This window comes from Falco naumanni, chromosome 1 (genome assembly GCF_017639655.2).
Source record: "Falco naumanni isolate bFalNau1 chromosome 1, bFalNau1.pat, whole genome shotgun sequence".
Taxonomy (NCBI): domain Eukaryota; kingdom Metazoa; phylum Chordata; class Aves; order Falconiformes; family Falconidae; genus Falco; species Falco naumanni.
In genome coordinates this window covers 76,390,585-76,411,301 of record NC_054054.1, presented here as the reverse complement: position 1 = coordinate 76,411,301, position 20,717 = coordinate 76,390,585, and the positions used below count along the sequence as shown (strand labels likewise).

General features: G+C 40.6%; 1 protein-coding gene across 6 annotated transcripts in view; it reads left to right on the top strand.

The window, feature by feature from the left end:
• Positions 1–20,717, top strand: part of SH3D19 (SH3 domain containing 19) — an 86,362-nt gene that overhangs the window by 27,245 nt on the left and 38,400 nt on the right. For 5 of the 6 annotated variants that reach the window (XM_040600062.1, XM_040600102.1, XM_040600082.1 and 2 more), the window contains exon 3: positions 13,699–13,739. In XM_040600062.1, coding sequence (XP_040455996.1) covers positions 13,699–13,739 — 41 coding nt within the window. Of the gene's footprint in view, positions 1–13,698; positions 13,740–19,913; positions 19,955–20,717 lie in introns of all 6 variants that reach the window. The other variant, XM_040600092.1, reaches the window with a different exon arrangement.

Here is a 20,717-nt window from a genome sequence, read left to right as displayed (position 1 = left end):
GTAGTGCTCCTGATGGGTAAAGGCTGGACAGCTAGAAAGGAAGAAGACAGTATCATGGGACAAGTGCAGCAACGACAGCTGCAGGAGGGGCTTTCTCACCGCACCTTAGTGGTGTAGAGGACAGAAGATTATTTGCATTACTGCCCAATCTACTTCCTTCTGAGGTCCTTGATAAGGAAATGTGTTCTGTTAAATGAACGTTTTACACTGTGAACAGACTACCAGTGCTTTCTGTTAATAGCAGCATATTTTTTTCCGTCTAGGACAGATCTGAAATGATGACACAGTTCTCTGTATTTCTTTTAATTACAATTCCCATACTGTCTTTTATAGGTTTTTAAAATCATGTCTGTTAGTATTTGAATTGACAAAGCGCACTTCTTACTGCAGTAACTGCCTTGCTGCACATGCTAAACAGGTATTTTGCTTAGTGTAATACAGATATACTTGAATGGCAATATAAAGCAAAATCATTAAAGTTCTTGGAGGGTATAAAATACAAATTGCCAAAATTATTTTTATGTTAAAAAATAATCAGAATTTTCAAATGTTTTTAAAAAGTAAAAACCCAAGATTTGCCCTTTTATCTTAAGAATCACAGAATTGTTTAGGTTGGAAAAAACATTTAAGATAAAGTCCAACCATTAACCTAGTGCTGCCAAATTCAGCGCTAAACCATGTCCCTAGGCGTCACATCTACGTGTCTTTTAAATAACTTCAGGGATGGTGACTCCACCACTTCCCTGGGCAACCCGTTTCAGTGTTTGACAACCCTTTCAGTGAATTTTTTTCCTTGTATCTGATCTAAACGTCCCTTGACACAATTTGAGGCCATTTCCTCTTGTCCTGTCTCTAGTCATCTGGGAGAAGAGACCTACCCCCACCTGCCTGCAACCTCCTTTCAGGCAGCTGTAGAGAGCAATAAGGGCTCCCTTGAACCTCCTTTTCTGCAGGCTAAACAACCCCAGCTCCCTCAGCCGCTTTTCATAGGGCTTTTGCTCTAGACCCTTCACCAACTTCATTGTTTTTCTCTGGACGCCCTCCAGCACCTCAATGTCTTTCTTGCAGTGGGGGGCCCAAAAGTGCATTCTAGGTGCAGCCTCAGCACCTAGAGTGCTTGGCACCTCAGCAGTGCCAAGTACAGGGGGACAGTCACTTCCCTAGTCCTGCTGGCTACACTATTTCTGATACAAGCCAGGATGCTCTTGGCTTTCTTGGCCACCTGGGCACACCACTGGCACATACTCAGCCTGCTGTCAACCAGCATCCCCAAGTCCTTTTCCACTGGGCAGCTTTCAAGCCACTTTGCCTCAGACCTGTAGTGTTGCATGGGGTTGTCATGATGCAAGTGCAGGACCTGGCACTTCTTGTTGAACCTCACACCAGCTGGTCTCAGCCCATCATTCCAGCCTGTCCAGATCCCTCTGTAGAGCTTTTCTATCCTCAAACAGATCAACACACCTGTCCAACTTGGTGTCGTTTGCAAACTTAGGGAGAGCCCACTCAATCCCCTCATCCAGATCATTGATAAAGATATTAAACAGAACTGGCCCCAGTACTGAGCCCTGGGGAGCGCCACTTGTGACTGGCTACCAACTGGATGTAACTGCATTCATCACTACTGTTTGGGTTTGGCCATCTAGCCAGTTTTTTACCCAGTGAGCAGTACACCTGTTCAGGCCATGAGCAGTCAGTTTCTCCAGGAGAATGCTGTGGGAAATGGTGTCAAAGGCTTTACTAAAGGCTAGGCAGACAACATCCACAGCCTTTCCCTCATCCACCAAGTGGGCCACCTTGTCATAGAAGGAGATGAGGCCAGTCAAGCAGGACCTGCCTTTCATAAACCCATGCTGACTGGGCCTGGTTGCCTGGTTGTCCTGAATGTGCTGTGTGGTGGCACTGAAGATTTTCTGCTCCATAACCTTCCCAGCACCAAGGTCAGTGACAAGCTTGTAGTTCCCCAGATCCTCCTTTCAGCCCTTCTTCTAGGTGGCATCACATTTCCTAATTTCCAGTCAACTGGGACTTCCCCAGTTAGTGAGCACTGCTGATAAACAATTCAAAGTGGCTTGCTGAGTACTTTCACCAGCTCCTTCAAGTGCCCATGGCTGGATTCCATCCAGCCCCATAGGCTTGTGTGTGTCAAAATGGTGTAGCAGTTGCTGACAATTTCCCCTTGGATTATTTTGCTTTCATTCTGCTTGCCATCCCTGTCTTGCGGCTCAGGGTGCTGGGTACCTCAAGAACAAATGGTCTTACTATTAAAGACTGAGGAAAAGATGGCATTAAGTATCTCAGCCTTTCCCTTTCCCACTGTGTTTCCCCTCACACCCAATAAAGGATGGAGGTTCTCCTAAGCCCTTCCTTTGTTGTTAATGTATTTATAGAAACATTTTTAATTGTCTTTTATGGCAGTAGCAAGATTAATTTCTAGTTGGGCTTTGGCCCTTCTAATTTTTTCCCTGCGTAACCTCACAGTGTCCTTGTGGTCCTCCCGAGTAGTCTGCCCCTTTTTCCAGAGGTCATAAACTCTCCTTTTTTTTTCCTGAGTTCCAGACAAAGCTCACTGTTCAGCCAGGCTGGTCTTCCCACCATTTCATCTTTTTGCACATGAGGACAGCCTGCTCCTGCACCTTTAAGATTGCCTTCTTGATGAATGTCCAGCCTTCCTGGACCCCTTGGCCCTTCAGGACTGTCTCCCAAAGGACTTTGTCAATCAAGCCCCTAAACAGGCCAAAGTCTGCGCTCCACAACTCTGAGGCAGCGATTTGCTGACCCCCTTCCTTCATTCTTCAAGAATCGGAACTCTATCATTTCATGATCACTTTGTGGAGCAGACCAAAAGTCCACATATTCCACTATTCTTATTCTGTCGTTGCTAATGTCTGAAGTAGAAGCCTAAGGAAGCAGATAAAGAAGAAAAGCATGCATTGGAAAGCATCCATGCATTCTGTCAGCATCCAGATCTGTGTGGCTCAGGGCCCTTAGAGGGATGATGTTTGTTTTTAATAGCCCTCAATGGGTTTTCTCCAGGGTTTTTTAAAATTCATGTACACTTTCAGCACCCACAATGTTTGTGGCAAGCAGTGCCACAGCTTAACCTCATGTTGCATACTGAAAAGTCTGTGACTCTTTCAAACTTGGTGTTTGCTAGTTTTATATAATGGTTTCTAGGTCCTGTAACGTAAGAGAGTGAGCTGTCATTCCCTATAGCTTTGCTGCTTCTTGAGAAATTTAAAATGCCGTTGTCCTGGTTTAAATAGATCGTGTTAATCAATTAGGTAGTTTTAAGGAAAAGGTCACTATTACTTTTGGAGGCCCAGAGGCACGTTAGCAAGGGGAGAGGGAGATCAGGTTGTTGGCTGATTTGAGAAAAAGAACAGGAACAATTTACTGCCTTTGGAGTTAAGGGCTTCGCTGAGAGTGGAGGTTAGAGAAGTTACCTGTTAAGTTATCTGCATCCAGAGCCTTTAAGTTGGAGTGGAGGTTTTTTTAATTATTATTTTCTAAGCCTGTCTTTGTAAAGATTTGAGATCAAAAGGTCAGAGTTGAGGTGGTTGTTATGAGAGAAGGGTAATAACTCCACTGGTCCCTGATTTTTCTGTTCTTTCAGTTGCCTGAGTAAGCTGAACCTGATACTTTGTGGGTCTTTAATTTCCTCTGCCTAATTTACCTGATGACATGTGGTGCATTGATTGAAGTGCATGGAGGAGCATGTGAAAGAGCTATGTGTTTGGGGGATTCTTATAAGCTCGGGAAGGGCATTGATTTTCATGGCTGTGAAATGTTTTGGCAAGGTATTTCTTAAGACTGTTGTTCTGGTAAGGTCTTGTTCAATCTGTTCTACAAGGTGTTTGTTTCTGAAGCTAAATTTAGTTGAGTGACGAAAGGTGGTGATAGTGATTATTTCTTCCAAGCTATAACCATCCATTAGAGGCTGCGGTATTTACTGATTTGCTATATAATTTGAGGGCCATGACGTTGTAAGACAGCTGGGGTATATGATTGACGGTGGAGGAAGTTCCCCTTGTCTTGTAGTACATTTGCACGGTGACTTGCTCAAAGATGAGCTCTGTTTCACTGGAGAAGTGTCTCCATCAGTTAAAGGCCTTCTCTAAATTGTTGAGGTAGGGGTTTGAGTGCTTTTACAGCAGATTAAGCACTGTGCCTGCCTATCAGGGTTTTGCAGTGTATTTGGGATAGATGCAGGTTTTGTAGGCGTAGGTGTGATTTTAAAAATCTGTTTGGCTCTGATGGTTGATGCTTCTGCTTCACCCTTGGAAGGGAATTCGAGTATGTAAAAACTTGGCTGTTTTTACCCAATGCGGGCTAATAAAGATACTACCTTTACCTATACACTGTAATTTACCTACATCAGTGTAGAATCAGAATTATAGGATTTGAAAAATCATCTTTGATGCATATCTCTTGGGAATGGTTGACCTTAATCTCAGGGTTGCTAGATCTCTGTGAATGAATAAAAAGGACTGCAGTTTAAGGTCATATTTAAACTTGGAGGTAAACATTGTAGACCTAAAGGTGTATGAATGTATCGTTTGTTTTATGTAGTGCAAGTTTCTGATTGATTGCGTTCTGTATTTTGTGACCAAAAGCTGTCACTATCTGTGCTATAGAAGAAAAGGAAGTGTTTCAGTGTTTTTGGAGGAAGGGCAAGGAAAGAGTGCATAGGCAAACATGCCATTTCTCTGACTAAGCTGCATGCAGGGCACTTTCTGGAAAGACAGGTCTGGTGAAGGTGTGGTTATGAGATTTTCTTTTACAATTTCTGTGCACTGTGCTTTCTGTAAGGGCCACTGTTACAAGTCCATGGACCTCATGTATTGTAGGGTGTAACTGGGTGAGTCAGCAGTCCATTGGAACAAGATATGATCACGCATGAAGTTTTACTTTTGTGAGGCTTTAACATGGGAGGGTTGAAAATGAGTGTTTCTGCTGCTTGTTAAGTGATTTATTTTATTTATAAATGTAAATGGCCAGTTAGAAGCCAGTATGTCTTTTTAGATGTATGATCTTGTAGTATTCTTACACACAGTTTTTGGCTGTTAGTTCACATTTACAGTGTGGAAGGTTTTGGGTTTGGGTTTTTTCTTGTTTTCAAGTTTTAAGACTTCACTATATTTGATGCATTTGTATTAATGCATCTGTCTTATAGACTGTCTCTTCACAACAAATGTCTTTGCTCTCAACATATATCTATAATTAAAATAACGAGGAAATTTCTTTTGTTTCCTCACACAACTAAAGCTTAAACTCCAGCACATTTCAGCTACTTATTTCAGGCTACCCAGATGGACTACAAAGAAGCTGAATTAGGCTAAAGGAGTGTGGAAATCCTATGGGATGGGACTTGTCAAAGAGCTCAGCATTGGCTGTTGTACTTTAAAATTCTCCAAGATGGTCAGGTGATTTTTTGGCACTGAGGTCACGCCAACATCAAACACGTCTTGTAATCCCTTCTGTGGCTTAGGTTGAATTTTACATTTTGGATGCTTCTCAGGCAGCTGGTTTTTGTATTACAGATTTTTGTGCTGTTCATCTTTGGTTAGGCAGGATCCAGATACTATCTTAACTGCTAAATGTAGAAGCTGTTTGGTACTGTCCTTTGGAAGTAAGACTCAATTATCCATCTGGGGGGGGCCTTAAGATGTCTTGAGATTCCCCAGGTACTCCTTCCTCATACATACACTAGTTTCCTCTGCAAAGGATGCACAATAGTTGAAACAAATGGGCCTGTATTTTACAGATTATTTTTACACAGGAAACAAAAAGATCTAGGCAAAATACACCTTGTTTCCTCGGTTTGATTACTGCTCTGAAGTCTTTGAAGTCTCTAAGCTTGCAAGCACCTGAGCATTCTTCTCTGGATTCCTCACCTCTAGCTTGTTTGTCCTCTGGGTCCTGCTGAGTGATTGCCCTTGCAGTCAACACCCTTTAGTTCCTGCTTGTTCCTCTCTGGAACTGTGCTCCGTTGTGTTTCTATTCCTAAGCTTCTTAGCCTCTACGTTTTCAAAAGGCCACATGGAGTACACCCATTTTTTTATCCTTAGTTTGGGTGATTCCTCTGCCATCCCATATTCTTTGCTCTTTGCTGATCTGCAGGTAACTGGTTTAGTAGGGATTTAAGATCTTTATTTTTGTAAAGCAAGTGTTACCTGTTTTGTTAGTAATCATTATTAATATTTCTAGTCATACGAGGACATTTACACTTTCCCCTTTACAAAATTTTGAAGATAACCTTAACACTATATTTACATGCTCTATGAAGTATACAGACTACATGAAGAAAATCTAATATCCATACTTTATAACAATTAAAGCCCTGTAAAGTTATCTGGAGTTCTGTGGATTCAGATCTACAGGTCTTCTTTATGCCTTTGTCCTGCTCGTCCTTCATGATTAAACCAGATTTTATTCATCTGTGATTTCAGTTACAAAGGTTCTGGAGCTCATTCAACCACCAGATTGTGTTTGATGTACAGAGAGGCATGAAGCAAGCAGAATGTCCTGTCAGTGGCTACAGAGGGCTTTGATTTACTGACTGAAGTGCTGCTGCAAATAATTGAACTGAAGAACCATTCTTCAGAAATCAAGCTTTGTTCCGTATTGTTTAACTGTAGAAGTAGGGCACTGTCATCTTTCCCCCTTTGCAAATGCAGAAACTACCTAGACTTTAATGGTAAATAGTTTCCATCAGAAGAAGCTGCAGTTTACAGCTAAGTTGTTTTATCTGAAAGAGCTGGTTCTTCCCTTCAGTTTTTTAACCCTTACTTTTGTGTCTGAATATCCTGTCACTATCACTGTAACAATTCAGTGACACCTGCATTTACATTTACAGTGCTACATTGCTATTAGACTATTATTAGAATTATAGGTGCTTTCCACTGCTAGAAATATTTACTACCAAGCTTAAATTGTCATTAAAGCATGAATACTATTTCATACTATCAGGCTTACCGCCACAGTGAGTAAAAATACGTTAATAGATGGCATGAAGGAAGATCTTAGTTGTTACAGGAGGGCCAAATTCTTCAATAAGCAGAGCCCTCCATTCTTGTAACGTACATTTTACTGGGAGCTGGAATCAGTCAATAGACGATGAAGACTGGAAATAACTTGAATCATGAGGATTTGCCTTTCTGGAATGGGTGTGTTCATACAGTCATCTTCAAGGGCAAGGTGCAGTTCAGCTCAGGTTGTTTGAAAGAAAATGCTAGGGGAAATCTAGCTAGCATGTCTGTAGCTCTGAATCAGGAAGGATTTAATTCAGGGTACACATGAGCTGAGTGACTCATTCACAAAAAGATTTGGAGGTGTTTCAGCTTCAAGATCTAAGCTAGACATTATTAAGTGTGGAAGCTGTTGCAACCTCATGACTTCTAGTTTGCTGTGAGAATCAGTGTGTGAAATGTTATCATCCGCTGCCATGATCTGCTTTGACTTCCTGCTTGTGTTCTGCCATAAAATTGAAGGTTCAGTTGCTAAAGCATGATCCCCAACTCTGACAGCGACAGGCACATGAATATGTAATAAGTGGTTGAAGAAACAGCTAGAAAGCAATTCCTGAAAGGATTTCCCTGTGCTGATCAACGTGAGCTGTTTTAATTAGCTAAGCAGCTGGATTTTAGCTGCTTCTTAACTACATCCTTGCTTGTCCAGACGGTGGGAAGTTGCAGTTGCGGCATTCATTAAGTGATGCAGGAGCAGACTTGCTTTGCATAGCGATGAGGACTGAATTGTCACTGGACTTAATTACTGGTTCAGGATTACTAGGTTTTGGGGCTGGACCCAAAAGAGAAGTAAAGTTGTACCAGGGTGAGTCTGATTTCCTAGATGACCAGATCTGTACTATTGAGGATGTGATTTATTAGGTGACTAGATGTTCATTAGCCTCCTGTCCCCACAGGGCCATGACAATACCCCGTGATTTAGCAGAGAATGTGAGAGGGCATCTTCATTTTACGGAGAAGCCACTGTGGTGCCAGGAGGCTGCCAGCTGCTTTTTTTCTGGTGCTTTGATCTCCCAGTGAGCCAGTCTGGATGACCAGTACTAACAGGAAAAAAAAGTGTGGATCAACTGATACTGAAAGGTGAGAAGAACAGTTGACCTGAGGCATAGCCAGCATTTGGTGATTTGCTGTCAGATTAGCTGCAGAGTCACAGATTTAGGATTTGGTTTTGTGAGTAGAGGCTGAGCTGCTTACCCCAGGGACTGCTGTTGGCCTCCCCTGCTGTCTGCTCCCCCTGCTCCTCTGGTGTCACCCTGGCGTTCCTGTGGCTCTGCAGCCAGCTGGAGTTGTCAGCCTGTCTGGCTGGAAACTAATCAGGCTGTTTGGGATGGGATTGTGTGGTGTTAGCGAAATCACTGGCTGATCTAGCAGTCTTGTGACCATGTCGGCACCGATACAAGAGAGCTGGTGGAAATGGTGAGCATGGGGAAGGCGGGACTACTGGCTGCACAGTGTCCGCTTCTCTTACACTAACGTGGAAACTGCACCTGGAGTCTGCATGTCATGTAGCCTAATTTACACGTATCAGTTGGAGGACTGGGAGTCCTCTCCAATGGAGGCATTGAAGAGGCTGATCACTGGTGGATACATTTTCAGTTTAGATTCGCTTAATCCACAGGATTAATACAGTTATGTTTTCTGCATCTACATCGTGAAGATGGGGTAGTTGTGACTCCTCTGTCCTGACTGTGGGCACTTTTTGGTCAAACTAGTAGGTCTGTCTTTGGCCTGCTGTTGGGGTGGTGGTAAATCTGATCTTTTGCACCACCCTTAATTTAACTATAAAATTACTAAGTCTTTCTGTGACTCAGTCTGGTGAAATCATTTAGGTGGTATTTTAAACATTTTGTGTTTGGAGTAATGTATTCTAATAAGTTTTTAAAACGTTAAGCTGTAGTACACTGGCTGTTATGGCATGACTTTTGAAGTAACTGAGAGGAATATATGATGCCTTTTATTAAACCAGTGTTTTGCCTTACAGTAATTTAAAAGTCAGCTATTTAAAAATTCTTGGCTCACATTCCAAGAAGTCATAAGACATAAAAAATAACAACCTTTAAACTTCTTTTTCACTCTGTGTGTGTGAGAGAGACAGGGTTGCTACCCATCACAATTAAAAATATGTTAAAAAGCTTTTACACAGGAGTGTGAACCTAAGGACAGATACTTGAAGAAAAGCTCATATAAGATGATATGAAGGATAAATTTTGAGACTTTGCAGCAGATGTTTCAGTGTATTCATTCTTTTAGAACAAGTGATCATTCTTTTTCAACCCCTCACCCCTCCTCCGGCTTTTGCATATGTCTGGAGTGATGTATGAAAGAAGTACAGTCAGTTTTCCTGTAGAATACTGTCAGCTTAGGTAACAAAACCAAAGGTCCTGGTTCTGGTAAAAGAAGCAGGCATTGTGGAGGATTGCTCAATTCTTGCGGAGGATCCCATGCAAGCCAACAGGAGACCGGTGGAAGTGGATGAAGGAGAGATGCTGAGACAGGACTGCAGCTTGGGATGTCTTTTGTATCCTAAGCAGTACCACAGCCCGTAGGGCAGAAGACAGTCGATGGCCTGGGGAGACATACGCCCCCACACCCACCCTAAATAGCTATGGGTGTGCTCACAGGCAGGAGGGAGCAGTCACAAGCCAGTACTGTCCGTGCTCTCCAGACACAGATAAAGACCAGCACTCCTCTGCCTGTTTCTGATCAGCAGCAGAGCTGGCTCATGGTCAGCCAACTGGTGGAGACATGTCTATAAGGTGCCCTCAGCTGGGCTGGAGCCACTGCTGCTCCTGAAACAGCTATAAGACATATGGGTGAAAAGGTAGCCTGGAACCTCCTGGCCTATTTGCACAGCTAATGTGTGACTTGAGTGCTGTCCTGCTCTGGGCACACTCAAATCCCTGCCTGCTTGCTTGGAGGTGCCTGGGTGATTTGAGCTTTATTCCACTTGAAGGACATCTCTCCTATGCTGTGGAAGGCCTGTTCAGGTGACTGATGATAACTTGCATAGTCGCTCTGTTAGGTCAGGAGTTACCCCGCAGGAGCGAGCCTTTAAGAAATCCTGTAGCTACATTGAAGTGGCATTTGAAGAGAGGCACTGATCCATGCAAGTTGAAGTGTGGATGCAAAGCCCCTAATGAAGGAGAGACCATGGTTTAAATAAGTACAGTTACTCCGCTAAACAGTTTACAGCTCTATGCCCAGTCTAGTTTGTGGCAATTTTATTTCCCCAATACACAGACCTAAAATAGGCTTTTGAAGCATATTCCTGAAGTGTTTATATTTAGAAAACCTGTCCTTGAAACTCAGAAAAAAGCCTGCCAGAAAGAGTGAGTAGGTGTTTAAACAACTTCAAACACACCACTCCAGGTTCTTTATCTTTCAGAAATGGTGACCCATGGGACCCTTTTCATATTACTGCTGACTTAAGTACCCAGCTGCTTTCAGCACAGCATGTACAGCAGCTTACAGATCCCCTCTGAACCTATTGAGTAGGTTTGTTTGAGTGCACAGAGGTCCTGACAGAGGTGGGTTAGTACCCCCTTTTGAAAGGCGGTTCCCCCTTTTGAGGTGAAGCTCAACAAAGCTGCTGCCTTGGCTGGAAACAAAGCAGAGTTTGTGCTTTAAATTAACAGTGGGTGAGGTCTAGGATAGATGTGCAGATGTCAGAGGAGCTGCTCTTGTCCACTCCTGCATGCTAAATCGTGTGTGGGATGGATGAATAGTTTGCATCTTCCCTTAGTCCATATTAGGTGTGGCTGGGGTGGTGTTGGATCTAATGTTTATCAGAGTCTTTAACATTTTGAAACTTCCTGCTGCCTGCACTGATTTCTTCCAACAACATGAATTAGGATTTTGCTTATGTACATTGCAGGGTGATGCAGGAGCTGCTGCCCTCCACACCCAGGGGCTAGTTATTGTCACACTGTCACCTCAGGTGTTCAGATGTAACTGTCAGGGAAGTCTCAATGAGACCAGGATCAGAGGTCCCACATGGATTAAACTTCTTCCCTCTTCCTTTTTCCTCAACATGTGTGTTTGCAGGGATTTTGTGTGTGCTCTGGCTCATTGCTGTGCTTTATGGACAGGAGAGGGAGGTGGGAAAGAGGCAGGGACTCCATACAGTAGAGCAATTGCTGCAGCTCCTACTTCATCAAGTAGGAGAATTAAACTCAGTTTGGTTGTGTTAGTTATTTGGATAGCCTTAGAGAAAACGTGTCATTAACTGTGGAGCAGAGAAGGATATTAATAACCTTATCACTTCTGTCGTCGTAAGACAGGACAAGAGACCAGAAATTGTTGCTTGTAGAACAGGGAGGGATTAGCTCAGCATAAGGTATGGGCAGAATCACCGGCTTCCCCAAGAACAGCATCTTATTTAAATTAGTGGGTTTAGTGCACAGCATTATGGAATGTGCAGTCCTTTACAGGGCTTCATAGGGAAAAAAACATTCTATGTCTAATCCTGTTTCCATGTTTTTAAAGAGCTTAAATAACTGTAACCTAAATGTGAATCAGACTCTCCTGGGGAGAGTTTTGCCAGAAGGTTGTTGATGGCTGACCTGTTAATGGAAAGTGGAAAAGAAGAACCATCTGCTAACAGCTTGTTTTGCCTGTGAGCTCATAAATTTTCTAACAGAACCATGTTATCCTGGGTTCTAAATTACACGGATAGTTGCGTACTTGAACTGCCTTGCTCTTGATATATCCATCCTTCAACTTCACTAGGCTGGTTTCATGAAAGGTTTTGCTTCTTTGTTCTTTGCATTTTGATTTTAAAATCCATGGGTCAAAGGGCTCGTGCCACCGGCAGAAAGAACTTAACTTGTTCCTTTTGGTTCTTACTGGTACTTGAATGTGCATACTTCATAGATTTCCAAATTTTCTGCTATAAAATAAAGTATATCTTGAATTCTGACTACAGAGAGTTTTTTGCTACTCCAGAAAATTCAGATTCATGTTACCAGACTTCACTTTCCTTCCTGTCTGATATTAAATATGATTAAGATAACATCCTAAAGACTGTAATTATTCACAATATTGAAAGCAGGAGAATAAAGCTTCAAAAGTCAACATCCAAAAGAGACTTGAGTTACAAGGAATTAAAGAAGGAGTCTGGGGTGCATCTGGGAGGAACATAGAACTGAAAGTGTTTCTTAAAGATAAGGCTGTATTATGATGGGACGTTTTGAAGGAAAATTAGAATCCTTTTCTGCTGACAGCGCACAGTGAAATATGACTGATAGAACTGTTTTCTAACGCAGCTTTGCTAGCTGTGTGGATGGGGGCCAAGCCACATTTGAACTGTTTCTGAAACCAGACAAATAGGCATTGTTTATCCTAGACTAGCCAAACTATTTCAGAGAACAGTTCAGTCAGACCAACATTCATTTCCAGTCTTAATTAGTTTTCAGAATGACTGTAGAGGGAGGACATTTTTCATCCATGTCCTTTTTGACTGTCTCTTTCTTCTCTCCTCCAAATCTCCCTATTCTTCATCCCGCTGGAGTAATTGCAGCCGTCGGCAATTGCAGTGGAAGTGCATGTGGAGCTAAACTGAGCCCTGATGGAGTTGGTGTGCTGCACACCTGCTGCAGGCGGAGTGAGAGCAGTGTTGAAATGCTAATGCCCACCCTGTACTACCATTCCTGCTGTTACACTGCTGCTGAAGGCTGTGGTGGGATGGTTCTGGAAAATACTTGATTAGTATACTTTTCTGTTGTCACTAAGCTATTGTATTAATTTGAACCACATATATTGTCTTAATCATCTTCAGTCTTTAAAAAGACTATTGAAAACTTCCAGAGGCATCTCACCAAGTATTCTTTACCTGTTGTATTTAAAAAAAAAAAAAAAATCAAAAATCAAAATAAATCCTTTTCTGAAGTAGTTGTGTGTTGTTTTTTTTTAAATCTCTGTAGCTTTGCACAAGTGGCAGGTTATTAATACCATGTTCTTCAAGTTAGTAAGAGCTTCTGAAAATGATAATCCCAAGTTAGTTTTGGTTTTTACCTGCAAAAATAGTAAGGACTGCTATATCTGTTAAATAAGACATTCAGAAGAAGAAGCATCAGAAACCTCAGTCTTACCAAGGAAACAGATGAGTTGCCAGAAGGAAACATTTTCTGTCCTTGTGTATCAACAAATTTTTGTTTGCGTTGTCTTCCTGTCTAACCTCACCCACCAAGTTATTACTGAAAAATGCAATCTTAACTGAAAGGGAAGACAAATTGTTAAGTAATTGTTGAAAATATTTAGCAAAGGGGTTGTAGGTTTCTACTCAGCTGTGTAAGATTTATTTACAAGAGTGTTAAGTCATTAAATGCTTATAATCTGAGAATATGCACACCCACATGGGCTTTTCTCCAGGTTTTCCCATCAAATGAGACAGAATGTGAACTTCAACACAGAATCAAGAAAAAATTGTTTTAATAATTGGTTCTCTATCTTTGCAGAGTCTTGCAGCTAAACTGTAATCTGGTTCTCATTAGAAGGGGTTGGGTATAGTTGTATACTCCAGGAGTTTTGGACAAGTTTCTGTAAGATAACAACCTAGGGGAAAAATGTGCTCGGCAAACCCTTTACAATGTAACGGGGAATTTCTGTGTGATGTTAGTTGTTTTCTCTTTGAGACATTAACCACATTGTAATATTTTTTTTCTTCATTAAGCCAAGGACCGTTGTCATCCATAAGAGCAGCAATCAAGAGATGTAAGTCTACTTTTCCTATTCTTTGAGAACCATAATGTTGTAAGATTGCTACATCTTTGTTTTTAGAAACTGGTTAACTTTACATGTGAAAACAAAGTAGCAAGCAGGCTTTTGGAGGGCTGTAATTTCTTTCTCTTTTTTCTGCTTCACATAGACCATCCTTTGCTTTGCTGACAGGCTGTTCCTTCTTGCCAGTTACTAATGTTTTCTGATTTACGCACTAATGCATTTGTGCACAGATGTAATTGGTCCATCTCTGAAGAACTTGGGTGACACACAACCAGTTTTTAGTTCACTTGACAAAGCAGAAGATAGTTCTATTTTAGTAGAAACTTGCATCAACTGCTCCTTGACCACAATTAGAGTCATGGACTGGGCTCACTTTGGAAAACAAAAAATTGTTTATAAATCTTGAATGAAAGTCCAAACTCTTATTCCCTGATTTCATAGTTTATCTCCTTTTTCCCTTTCCCTGCTCATGATATTTCCCAGCAGAGAATTTCTTTAGCTTCATCTTCCAAAGTATTTTACTTTACTGCTGTTTCTTTCTTCTGCTTTTCATTTTTATTTCCTCTCTGTCCACGATTTCCATTTCATATTAATGGAACAACCCTCAGGATTCTGCTGTGGGGGAAAATAAATTAGTGTATGTACTACTGATTTGTTTCTCCTGGGCTTATTAGTCAGGGACCCATTAGTATGGATTAGGCTGGAGGCAGTCAAAGGGGATCATGAAAGCATTATTCAGAGCAAATCTTACATGGTGCTTGTAGTTAAAATGCAGCACTTTATCTCTGCTGTTGCTGCCATAGATAGGAAAGTGGAAAACAGGGACAGCCTTTTGTGGTGGAGTCAGAAATTGATTCAAGGCTGCCTAAGCCCCAGTACCTTATCTGAGAAAATGTCTAAAAGATCATTAAGCAATTGATACCTGTGTTTTTGAAAATATGGTTGCAAGTGGTACTTTGTTTTGAGGCACAATCAAGTAAAAAAAACCAACCTAGTCAAGCAGCTCTGGCTCATGTTATAACATTATACTTAATATTAATATGTAAATAACTATGATGAAATACAAGTACCATGTGAATTATTCAGATAATAAGCTAGAAAAAAATGTCCATGCAAATATCAAGGCATTGTACATGAAACCATAGTTCTTCGTATGCCAGTAACCATACCTGTGGATGGACCTAAATTAAAAATGGACCCCGAATAATTCCTAACTCCTCTTGCAATTAATCTGGAAGAAGTATGGCATTCTCTGGAAAAGTGTATTTCCCTAGAAGAGTTAGAAATCTATTTTTATTTCTTAATCACAGCTTCTGTGGGTTCTTTAGCTCTAATTTTCAACAAACATGATGGGTACGTGCAGGGTTTCAACTTCTGAACCTGTGGACAATACTTTATATGGCATTGTATTGATAAGTCTCCCCGTGTCTTGTGGCCAAAGAGGAAGAGGGTTTATTTTCCTTTCAACCACCTTGACTACAACTCTGGATGGAAAGACGGTGTCATTTTGTTTCAATTGTTTGACAGCTCAGTACAATTCAGAAAAGCAAACAAGCATGTATGTGAACATGAGATGTGCTCAGGAGTAACTTTTTAATCTCAACTCTTCAAAAGTTACCCCTGGCTTTGTAATAATGATCTCGGGCCAGGACACACCACTAAATCCAGCTCCCACTGAAGTCAGTGAAACTATTTCCATTGATGCCACCACAGCAACATGCACAAGAATGCCAACAAAAGTAAAAAGAGGCAAGCCAAGTGCTGCAGACCAAGGGTAGCAATGGTTTCTCTCACTTCTCCACTCTTCCAGAATAGGGTGGCATTAAGGAGCAGGGCGACAGAAGCAAGTTTGCTGCTTTAAAATGTTGGAAGAACCTGCAAGCTTGTTCCATTCTCATTCTATCCTAAGCAAACATCCTTCATTCAGCCACATATTTGCTTGTATACAGCTTGTATGCACTCTGAGGCTGTGGCTTCCCATTTGGCAGTTTTGCAGCCATTTTTGGCTGCGAATTTTGTTTGTTTTTCGTTTTTGTTTTGTTTGAGGGCTTCCTAGGTTCTTTTGGCTCTCAGTTCTGTGACCTCATTCTCTCCCCATCTGTACAAACATTTGCGCTGGCATAATGCAGGGAATAGTGCAGAGGCAGGAATATACAGCCCAAGGAAAGGTGTAGGGAGGAGCGAAGTGCCTTCATAAATCATTATTGTAAAATTTGAGTGAAACTACAGGCTTGCTCTAAGGGTGTAGTTATGTAGATTTTATTTAGCACCAATGCCAATCTCTGGTGCACAGCAGTTTGGTCAGCTGTGAAAAGGGTATTTCACCTTACTGGGGGTGGAAAGAGGAATCACCACCCCCCCTAGGTTGTTTTTGATCAGTTCCCTCACTGAAGTTGCCCAAAGAAGAGCTGGAGCTGGGAAGCAGAGGCAGGAAACAGAGACCACTCTTGGAGGTAGCACATCCCTTCCCCTGTGCTGCTGGTGATCTGAGCCCAAGGTGAGCAGGTTCAGGGAGATAAAATGGACATAACTGTACAGAAAGTGCTTATTTTTTTATTTAACACTGAATACTAATGTTTGTTCAAAGGGGACAGAGGTCCGTGTTTGGAAAGGAAATTGGGCATCTCCATCTCTTTTAGCTACATTCAAGCATTAAATCAGCCCAGCTCTAATGTCAGACAATCTAACATTTCCCTGAGGTGCCTGGAAACAGAACCAAAAGAAAAGGAGCAAGGCCTCCCCCTTGTGCCAAGAAATAGTTCAGGAGAAAAGCTTCAACTCGTACTTCAGAGATGCATGAAATTTTCTGATTTACTATGAGCCTCCACTGCTACAGAAATAGTCTAATCAGATTTTGGGTGAAATTAGACTTTTTTTTTCTGATGTTGTCTTGAGGATTACCTAATTCTTTTAGTGTTCCCTGAAGAAAGGCCTCCACAGCTATGTAACACACAAAGACTGCAAGCATGGCCTCTTGCACGGGGTCATTCTGGCAGCTCTTTCGGTGTATTGCTTGGTAGGTATAGGGGAGGGAGTGCTTGCCCACACTTGAAGCTGTCCTTGAGTTACTACAATGAATAGCCTTTACTCCTAGGCAGCTATATAGTGAGAAGAATTAACTTCTCAGTCTAATAGTCTACATATTTCATAGGACTGACAGTAGAAATGTCTAGCCTGGTGTTAGAAAAGCATTGAAAGAAGCTGGTTTTTAAATACTAGCACACATCCTCGTTGTAGGAAGTAATATTATTACTTTAAAACCCACTCATAATAGTTAATATGAATTAACTGAAAAAGTTCATTGGGAGGATCATGTTTACTCACAGCTGCTGGAAGGGACAATAATCAGAAAAATTTGGAGCTTGATTTCTCACAAGGCTTGGGCTATTTGAGGCTATGGTTCTAATTTTAATGCAAAATTAAACTTGCCTTTAAAACACTCTGCAATGACAAAATTCTTCAGTATTTCATACAGACTTACTAATGGAAACATATGAATATTATTTTGCAATGTCTGTATTGTGGAAGCACTCAGTGCTCACAACAGGATGGTATCTCTGAGCAGATCCCTGAATGAAGTTTATAGTTGCCGCTATGCTGCCTTTAAAGATTGCCTGAAAGACTGTAAATTCTAGCCCAGCTCTCTTCCAAAGACTCCAAAGTACATGTCAGGCTTCTGTTGCCACCAGCTTGTCTGTAGCATCGTAATTTATGGGCAATACTCATGGTTTTACTTATACAAGCATCTTGATTTCATATCTTGAAATGCTCTCTGCACCATACTGTGTGTGTGTTTCAAATAGAAATAATGTATTAAGTGGATTTGACAAGTAGGACCCAGAGAAGAAACAGCGGAGGAAAAACATTTGAAACATAAGTATATAGCACAAACTCAGTACCCTTTACAACTGCACGTTCAAAAGTAATTGAATAAAGCCCAGTAAACAGTGCTTGTAAGAAATATGTAGAGAAAATGAACCTGTAAGTGACTAATCTGTCCTCTATTTACAATATTACTGTTAATCCTTTACTTGCTTAAATTCTACTATACTAGGTTAAACCCATTTAGATGCCTCTTTGACACTACTGGAAATAAATAGTGACAATGTTATGAGTTGATTTGACATTTTTTTCTTTTCCCTGATACCAATAAAGTTATAAGATTAAGAAGTGTGGATTTTATGCACTGTTTTTCCTCTCCCACCTTTTAACTGCTTTGCTTATCTTTTACTTAAATACTGCTAAGTATATGCTTCTGAAAATCTCCACAATTCTCACCCTGAACATTTCTCAGTGTGGAAGTTGAGGAGCCAACTGTCTTCAGTTGTCAATATGTCTACGAGCACTAAAATACATTCCCATTGACTCCCCTGATGGAAGAAAGTTTTTTTTAAAATCTTAAAGCTGTCATAATTTGAAATCTTGGGGGGGGGGGGGGGGGAATTAATAGAATACTTTCTCAAGGCAGTCCACAAAGGGAATGAAGAATAGACTTACAGGATCAAAAGACCGCAAGGCCGGAAAAATGGCGATGGGTGTCTTGTTTTGTTTATAAATCAGTTGTGTGCTCTATTTTAAAAATTCATGTCTTCTCTCATACACTTTTGAATTTAAATTCCTTTCTCTGAAATGGTAAAGGAATAAAAGCCTTACAGGTCTGGGAGCAAGGATTGTTTAGAGAGTTTATATTTTCTGTTCTCTAGCATTTATGAAACTCCAAGGAATACATGAGAGCAGAAGATGGAGTAGCTTTTACCTCTGTTCCTACTGTGGATTTAAGAACTTCCAAAACAAAAGATGTTCTAAAAGTGTGGATGTAACAAAAATGTGACAGGAAAAAGAGGGGAGTGATTGATGGAAGGAAGGATACTGTCAAGGTCCTTAAGAAATAAATGTTTATATTAAATGGATATGTACGTGGAAGTAGCTTGATTCCATAAATACTTGGGAGATTTTTTCTCAGCCCCCCCACCCCAAATTGAGCACATTCTAAAAACATATATGATGGCTTGGATATTAGCCCTTTTGAAGAGACATATTTATATCTGCCAGTAAAGTTGTTTTTATATAAATACTTCAGATGTTTTGTTTTCAAGTAAATTCACTTGTTTACTTGAAATTTGAAGTGTGATGGGTTACATAGATACCACACTGGAGTTCTTTTGCCTATATTAAGAAAGGAAATAGGTCTTTTAGACTTTTTTTAGGCTTTTCATATTTGTTGTACTAGCTTGAATAAATAGAAGTCACTTAGAGTTTCACAGGAGAAAACACCATGTAGAATTTATTTGAAAATGAAGAAAGAATGAGATTTTGACAGGTTTATCAATTCAGGATTACATACCTCATTTCTAATGCACTTACCATTGTAATTCAGCTATACCCCAATCAGATGTACTGAATACATTTACCAAATGAACACTTTCTTCCATCATCTTTGCAAAAGTAATCTTGGAATTGGTTGATTTGGGTCAGTTTGTTTTGTTTTTTAATTTGATGTGTGTATTAGATCATTGCTGTGTTAAGATCTCTCAAGAGGAAAGTGAAGGTGAGGCATAGGGTATTTTTATTAACTTGTTTTAGCCAAACAATTTTTAAAGAACAGGTTTAGGAGATGTGCAGTCATGCACAGAACTTCACAGTGTGCCTCGTACTGGGATCAACCTGCCTGCCCATGTCTCTTCAGTAGATGGGAGTATAAATTATGGGATCCCAGCTTCTTTGCATCTGTATCGGCTCCTAGGTGTAACGCATTGTTTTTGGAAGGGAAAAAGTGCAGACCCAAATAAACCACGTTTTTAAAGTAAATAAAGCATTGAAAAAGATTTGACTTCCCTCTCCTCGTTCCTACAGTGGCTCTTTGTTGAGCCATACAGTGGACATTATCATATTCAGTTATATTCTTCATGGTTAATTTATTGCAAGGGAAACTTCTAAACAGCCATTGTTAAAATCGGCATGAGATTAGAAATGAAATCTGCTTTTATTTTAGTATTTAATGCACTATTGAGAATAGACATTACAGTTGTCCTCTTACAAAGCTGGCACGTGCCCTGTCCTTGCGTGACTAACCCATTTGATCATGGTTTCTGGCACTCTGACGCCTTGGCTTGTTTTCCTTCACCTCCTCGTCCTCTTCTGTAACCCCTTCTTTTTTTTCTCTAGCACTCATGAATAGTGCACATCAAAAATGCCCTGTGGAAGAGGTACGTCTGGCACAATACTATGTGACTCTTGAATCAAGTATGCTTTGCCGATTGCAGCTAATGATTCTGTGATGGCATAGGAACAGCTTAATTGTCAGCTTTTGCACAATAAGACTTTACCACTTCCTAAATTGCACTTGCAATCCAAAATTTGTCCCTCAGATAATTTCCTTTTCTCTCTAAAGAAATCAAAATGAAAATACAATGTGGCCATTGAAAAAATTATTTGAATGTAAATATGGCAAAAATAGAAAAACAAAGAGGTCAGGATTCACTTCTTTTATGTAACTTAAAACATATGACTTTGGAAAAAAAAACCCACAAATGTTACTGATTTTTAATCCACAAGTGGTTAAACTTTAGGAAGTTTCTAGCTGGGAACATTTAATTTTTTCCTTTTACATGAAGGAGGGTGAAATAGCTTCTTAAATTTTGTGCCTTAGTACTTTTCATTTCTCTAAAACAAATGAGATTTAAAAAAGCTTAAAGAATAAATCTCAGAAGTGAGCCATCAAAAGCAAAGCCAGATGTGTTTAACTCTTCTTTTTTTTTTTTATTCATGGGTTGTTTCAGCTAAAAGAAGTTTCAGCTCCAGGTTCACCACAATGCAGGATGCAGGGACAAGTAGTGAGGAGGAAAGGGGGCAGGACCATCACTCTTGGTGGTAACTTGAACATATAATGACTTAAGTCATTACGAAATAGCACCCTAAACCTTTTAAAAACTTCTCATATTTAATACAATTATTTTTTTTTTAACTTGG